The 7271-nt window shown below is 49.5% G+C and overlaps 1 protein-coding gene and 1 pseudogene across 2 annotated transcripts in view; one reads left to right on the top strand and one right to left on the bottom strand.

Moving 5' to 3' along the window:
- The window catches only part of enox1 (ecto-NOX disulfide-thiol exchanger 1), a 76391-nt gene that overhangs the window by 23216 nt on the left and 45904 nt on the right, over nucleotides 1–7271 (top strand). The window contains exons 2-4 of the mRNA XM_079519098.1: nucleotides 2415–2591; nucleotides 5358–5564; nucleotides 5909–6163. Coding sequence (XP_079375224.1) covers nucleotides 2415–2591; nucleotides 5358–5564; nucleotides 5909–6163 — 639 coding nt within the window. The remainder of the gene's footprint in view (nucleotides 1–2414; nucleotides 2592–5357; nucleotides 5565–5908; nucleotides 6164–7271) is intronic.
- Nucleotides 469–1793, bottom strand: LOC306935555 (protein disulfide-isomerase-like; annotated as a pseudogene). Its single transcript has one exon. The product of its transcript is annotated as a protein disulfide-isomerase-like (transcript).

Here is a 7271-nt window from a genome sequence, read left to right on the forward strand (position 1 = left end):
CTTTAGTTAGTTTTGTAAACACACCATACAGTTTCAGTTCAGTTTTATTTTCCTTATCTAGTTTGTATTCAGCTCAGTTAACGCAAAGGTTTTTATTCATTTATTTTAGTTTCACTTTTTCTAGTTTCACTTTTTTCGGAACCCCTTTTGGTGTTTTTTTTGCTATTGAAAAATAGCAGATCTACCTATCTATCGGGGACGTCCTCGCTCGCTCCTTCGCCTGGAAAGGAGTCAGCTGAGGTGGTTCGGGCATCTGGTTAGGATGCCTCTTGGGCGCCTCCCTAGGGAGGTCCTCGACGCATGTCCCACTGGGGGGAGACCCCGGGGCAGACCAAGGCGCAGTTGGAGGAAACACATCGACTCACTGGCCTTGGAACGTCTCGGAATCCCCCAGGACGAAGTCACTAATGTTGCTCTGGAGAGGGAAGTCTGGAGCACTCTGGTGGAGCTGTTGCCCCCGCGACCCGACTACGGATAAGCGGTTGAAGATGGATGCATGGATGGATGGACGTCCTCGCTCAGGAGGTGGGGCTCCAGCTTGCCCTCAGCGAAGAGCGTGCAGAATTGGACGATGTTGTCAGCGGTGATGGCCTCGTTCTCCGGCCTGTACTCTGTCATGTCGTGGGTGAGGAGACGGACGGCGGGGCATTGCTCCTTCTTCAGGTCAAAGATCTTCTTGATGATGATCTCGTGGTCGTTGGTCATGACGTCGGTGTCCATGAAGACGAACGGGATCTTGCCCTTGAAGCCTTCCGCTGCCTTCTTGAATTGCTCCATTTTGTCCTCAAAGTCGGTAGCAGTCTTGGACATGATCATAAAGACATGGGACTTGAATTCTCCACCGAATATCTTCGTGACATTCTGCCTTGAGAACTCCGTGACCAGAGGAAGCTGCTTGGCCTTGACGAAGGCTAGGAGGTTGTCTACGGTAAGCTCTCCGTCAAAGGTGTTACGACGCTCGTCAAACGTCTTGAAGAGGACCACAGAGTCGACGGACACCTCAAACTTTGAGTACACCGCATCGTCAGAGGTCATCCCGAATGGAATATCATCATCATCTACGGCTTCTGCTGCTCTAACGAAGGCCTTGGCATCCTCGGACTCGGCGTCCTTGAAGAAACCAATGACTGCCACATCGTCTGCGATCATAGTCTCTGCCTGCCGGCCAGGGTGGCGACGGCTGGGCCCGTGCACTTCTTAAGCCACGCGACGATGCCGTGAGCCCGCCTTGCACCGAAGTACTCCTTGCGAGACTCCTTCTCTCCTCCCTTGAAGAACACGACGGTCGGGAACCTCCGGACTCCGTACTCCCGGGCCAGCTCCGTCTCTGCCGTGACGTCTACCGTACCCAGGCGGATATCTGAACCCTCTGCCTTCAGCGTGCGGGCCGCCTCGGAAAACTCTGGGGCCAGTTCTTTGCAGTGGCCGCACCACGGGGCGTAGAATTCCACCAGGAGGTTGGGGTGGGACTTCAAGGCCTCGTCGAAGTTACCTTTCGTCAGCACCAGGACATCCCCTTCCTCTGTGATCAGGGTTGACTGGTAAACGCTGGTTAGGAGCAGCATTCCGCCGGCCGCGAGCAGTGTGCAGAGTAGGACAACCGTCAACGTGGTTACCAATGCAGACAATGCAGACAATGCAATCCCAGTCCCCTCTCTCGCCATCTTCTCCTCTCTCAGCATCTCCTTTTTCATCTCCTCTCTCGTCCCCTGCTCTCTCCTCATCTCCTTCTTCACCTTCAACCACCTCGAGTCCTCTGTCTTCCCCTTGTCCCTCACCTCCTCTCTCGCCATCTCCTTTTTCATGGAAACAAGTGTCTCTCTGCTTCTACTGGAGCGTTAAAAACACTGTTTCTACCATTTATATAGGGTTTGACTGGAGGCTTGTCACGATGACAATGCCAGTCAACTGGATGCGTGTCACAATGAAGATGCCAGTTGTTTATATCCATATATGGGATTTCTACGTTGGCCTCATGTCAGCACTAGATGTCGCTGTCGTCTCCATACATGGAACTCTAGGTCAGCCCGGGACAAATATGGAGATTGTGATGTTAGACTTGGACAAGAAGTTAGTGAGATATGTGGGACATCTCCATGTATGGAGACTAGGGGTGTAACGATACAAGAGTCTGTGCCTAGTCAGGATTTGTCTGTGTTATGGATCGGTGCTCAAGTATTCTGCACGCACACACGCACGCACGCACGCACGCACGCACATTCCAGATACTGTAACAGATCGTTGCACGGGGACATTAGTTTGGTCCAGCGCTGCACGGATGACAAATAAATACACCCCAGCATAAAACAATATAATACACAGTAGTCTTACAGTGTCTCTCTCTCTCTCTCTCTCTCTCTCTCTCTCTCTCTCTCTCTCTCTCTCTCTCTCTCTCTCTCTCTCTCTGTCCACAGACGCCCTGTGCCTCCAGGGTTTCGACCCCAGCCTGGGTCTCCTCGGCCCCGCCCACCCCATGATGGCACCGGGCATCGGCCTGGTGGCTCCGCCCCCTCTGCCCGCCCCGCCCGACCTGCCCGTCGTCAAGGAGATCATCCACTGCAAGAGCTGCACACTGTTCCCCCAGAACCCTAGTAAGAACCTAACGCACCCTATCAGAACCCCAGTAAGAACCCAACGCACCCTAAGAACCTAACGCACCCTATCAGAACCCCAGTAAGAACCTAACGCACCCTAAGAACCTAACACACCCTATAAGAACCTAACGCACCCTATCAGAACCCCAGTAAGAACCCAACGCACCCTAATAACCTAACGCACCCTATAAGAACCTAACGCACCCTATCAGAACCCCAGTAAGAACCCAACGCACCCTAAGAACCTAACGCACCCTATCAGAACCCCAGTAAGAACCTAACGCACCCTAAGAACCTAACACACCCTATAAGAACCTAACGCACCCTATCAGAACCCCAGTAAGAACCCAACGCACCCTAATAACCTAACGCACCCTATAAGAACCTAACGCACCCTATCAGAACCCCAGTAAGAACCCAACGCACCCTAAGAACCTAACGCACCCTATCAGAACCCCAGTAAGAACCTAACGCACCCTAAGAACCTAACGCACCCTATAAGAACCTAACGCACCCTATCAGAACCCCAGTAAGAACCCAACGCACCCTAATAACCTAACGCACCCTATAAGAACCTAACGCACCCTATCAGAACCCTAGTAAGAACCTAACGCACCCTAAGAACCTAACGCACCCTAATGTTCCCCCAGAACCCTAGTAAGAACCTAACGCACCCTAAGAACCTAACGCACCCTAATGTTCCCCCAGAACCCTAGTAAGAACCTAACGCACCCTAATGTAAGAACCTAACGCACCCTAATGTTCCCCCAGAACCCTAGTAAGAACCTAACGCACCCTATCAGAACCCCAGTAAGAACCCAACGCACCCTAAGAACCTAACGCACCCTATAAGAACCCAACGCACCCTATCAGAACCCTAGTAAGAACCTAACGCACCCTAAGAACCTAACGCACCCTAATGTTCCCCCAGAACCCTAGTAAGAACCTAACGCACCCTAAGAACCTAACGCACCCTAATATATATTTCCTTTCACAGCAAACTTAGTTAACTCGTATCTTTACTTCCCAGGAGGAACATCATTATTTTCAGATGGGAGTCGGCAGCCAATTACATTACATGTTTTGTGGTCCTTGACATTATATTTTGAGAACCACTGATTTTCTCCCTAATATGCCAACAAAAAGAACAAGGACCTTTATTAAAGTGCAGAAGAATATGAATTTCACATTGTTTCTGACATGTACCGTACAGCCGTGCCAGAAAGCACATCCGTGACCAGACAGGCTGTATTATATATGACAGCAGAGACATTCTGTGCAGGAGGATGCTAAACGCACACCAGTAGTGGTGCCAGCTTACGGCAGAAACATCTAAAGAGTTAAGTCTTAAAAAGACAAAAGAGTGGCTGCACACACTGATAGCCAAAGATTATTTTTTAGGATGCAGAGTAAAAACCAACGTTTCGACAGGTACAACTGCCTTCTTCAGGGTATATACTGTATATTACTCTGCATCCTAATAAATAATCGGCTCTTTGGCTATCAGTGTGTGCAGCCACTCTTTTGTCTTTTTAAGACTTAACTCTTTAGCAGAGACATTCTGCCACGGCATACCGACGCTCGTTAGACCAAAACACGGACATTGCACTGCTCTTACATCATCCTTCACATCAACTGGATTATCCCAGAGAGAGAGAGAGAGAGAGAGAGAGAGAGAGATAGAGAGACACTGTACGACTACTGTGTATTCTATTGTTTTATGCTGGGTGTATTTATTTGTCCAAACTAATGTCCCCGTTCGTGCGTGCGTGCGTGCGTGCGTGCGTGCGTGCGTGCGTGCGTGCGTGCGTGCGTGCGTGCGTGCGTGCGTGCGTGTGAGGTAATGGCGATGCAAGGCCATCTGTCTTAGCAAACCATGACGTGTATAGCGTGGAAGTATTGTCCAATTAGGCTCTGTCCACTTGTTGTCATGGCTGTGTGCTTCCTGAGTCCTCCAGACAAATTCTACAACACAGCCCACTTGCCGGCATTTGAAAGAACTCTCGGAACGGGTCGGAATCTGATCAGGTCCATTACGGGTTTGAGACCCGAGGGCGGCTGTGGACACTTCAGAAACCTGTCTACTCACTCTGTGTCTCAGAGGAGGGCTGTGGACAGTTCAGAAACCTGGCTACTCGCTCTGTGTCTCAGAGGAGGGCTGTGGACAGTTCAGAAACTTGTCTACTCACTCTGTGGACAGTTCAGAAACCTGTCTACTCACTCATGTGTCTCAGGGGAGGGCTGTGGACAGTTCAGAAACCTGTCTACTCACTCTGTGTCTCAGAGAAGGACTGTGGGCAGTTCAGAAACCTGTCTACCAGTGAATTATAGCTAATGGAAACGGCAGGTCCGATATCGACAATCTCAAACCTTCACCCTAAGGGCCGATTCATACTTTTTTACCGCTGTAGTGCCGAAATTATTTCGGCTCGTCAGAAATTTTCAGTAGCACCGAAGAGCCGACTTTAGGACGGTACCCGCCCCCCCCGAACCTCAAATGACATCACATTGTAGGCTCTAGAGAGCCGAACCGACTTTTATTCGGCTCTAAAATAGGAGTATGAATCGTGCCTAACCCTAACCTCCCACGGGGCAGCACAGCTAAACCTAACCTTAACCCTCTCCCAACCCTTAACGCACCCCTCACCAACTTTAATCCGGTCGGACCAATGCTATGTCTAACCAAAGTATGCCTCCCACTTCCTACGTGGCTAATTACAGTGAATCAGAGAACTGACAAAAATGCACCCATGCTGTCCCCAGACCTGCCCCCTCCGTCGACGCGGGAGCGCCCGCCGGGCTGCAGGACGGTGTTCGTGGGCGGTCTACCAGAGAACGCCAGCGAGGAGGTGGTCCGCGAGGTGTTCGACCAGTGTGGGGAGGTCACGGCCATACGCAAGAGCAAGAAGAACTTCTGTCACATCCGCTACAGCCACGAGTACATGGTGGACAAGGCCCTGTACCTGTCAGGTACACTCACGCACGCACGCACGCACGCACACACGCACGCACGCACGCACTCACGCATTTGAGCCACGGACCACCATTTGATCACAATAAACCCTAAAGGCTTGATGGCGATTCTACAAATTCCTTCTAAACCAGTAGTTCTTTCTAGATTTTTTGGAAAATGTTCAATAATGAACAAACAAGTGCCAAAAAAACGACAAAAACAGAATTTTATTCAAAAGGAACCGGATGTTAACAGAATTATATTTATTTTATTTTAACGTTAATAAATCCTCCCTCCAGGCTACCGCATGTTAACAGAATGATATTATATGTATTTTAACGGTAATAATTCCTCCCTCCAGGCTACAGGATGCGCATCGGCTCCAGCACGGACAAGAAGGATTCTGGGAGGATCCACGTGGACTTCGCCCAGGCGCGCGACGACCTCTACGAGTGGGAGTGTCAGCAGCGGCTGTTCGCCCGCGAGGAGCGCCACCACCACGCGCACTCGCTCCACGTGCACATGCACGACTTCCTCCAACAGCGGCCGCCGTCGCCCGCTCCCATCACGCACTACAGCGAGCACGAGGCGGGGCAGCTCGCTGATAGGCTCAAAGGTATAGAGGCCCCACCCATCACGCACTACTCTTATATAGGCTCCTCCCATCACGCACTACTATTTAATGCCACAATTTTGTCAGAAAGACTGACTGTCGTTATCTGGCTGCATTGAAGTCAGTGTATGATTTTCATGGTTTATATCGTTTCATAAATATTTTAAAATAGAAAAAGCAAATAGAAAAGCAAAGTAACATCTGTTAATAAAATCTGTAAAGAAACAAAATCACGCTGACAGAACTAATGGCATCTGTAAAAGCACTCGTGGTCTCGGCAGAAATCATCGATTTCATCTCATCGCCATTAAGAAAGACTCTCGTTGGACTAACGCTCAATCTCACGTCTGTTATTGAAACAAAGGCATCTCACACACACACACACACACACACACACACACACACACACACACACACACACACACACACACACACACACACACACACACACACACACACACACACACACACACACTAATTAGGTATTGATTTGCAGTTGGCTTGGATTAGAGTACACATCAGACAGATGTGTTTGCACGCACGCACGCACACACGCACGCACGCACGTACGCACGCACGCACGCACTCCTTTTTATTTTAGTTACTGTTACCTTAGTTCATACTGTTATGTAACTTGAAAATTAACCGTAAAAAACACATGAAAAAATATCGTAAAATGTATTGTGTATCGTGATCATGCTTGACAAAAATATCGTGATATTATATTCTTTCATATCGCCCACCATATCGCTCTCCTCCCCCCGTTAATGACACAAATGTCGTTTTGGTGAACGTAGTTTGCAACGAGTGCACCTCCTGCTAAGGATGGAGCTCGAAACCCGATACCCGAAAAAAACCTGACAACAAGCTAATTGAGTACCCGGTATCAATAAGCTTTGGGCTTATCGAGTACCCGGTATCAATAAGCTTTGGGCTTATCGAGTACCCGATATCACTAAGCTTTGGGCTTATCGAGTACCCGATATCAATAAGCTTTGGGCTTATCGAGTACCCGATATCACTAAGCTTTGGGCTTATCGAGTACCCGGTATCAATAAGCTTTGGGCTTATCGAGTACCCGGTATCAATAAGCTTTGGGCTTATCGAGTAC

This window comes from Electrona antarctica (assembly GCF_951216825.1).
Source record: "Electrona antarctica genome assembly, chromosome: 13".
NCBI classification, from domain to species: Eukaryota; Metazoa; Chordata; class Actinopteri; order Myctophiformes; family Myctophidae; genus Electrona; species Electrona antarctica.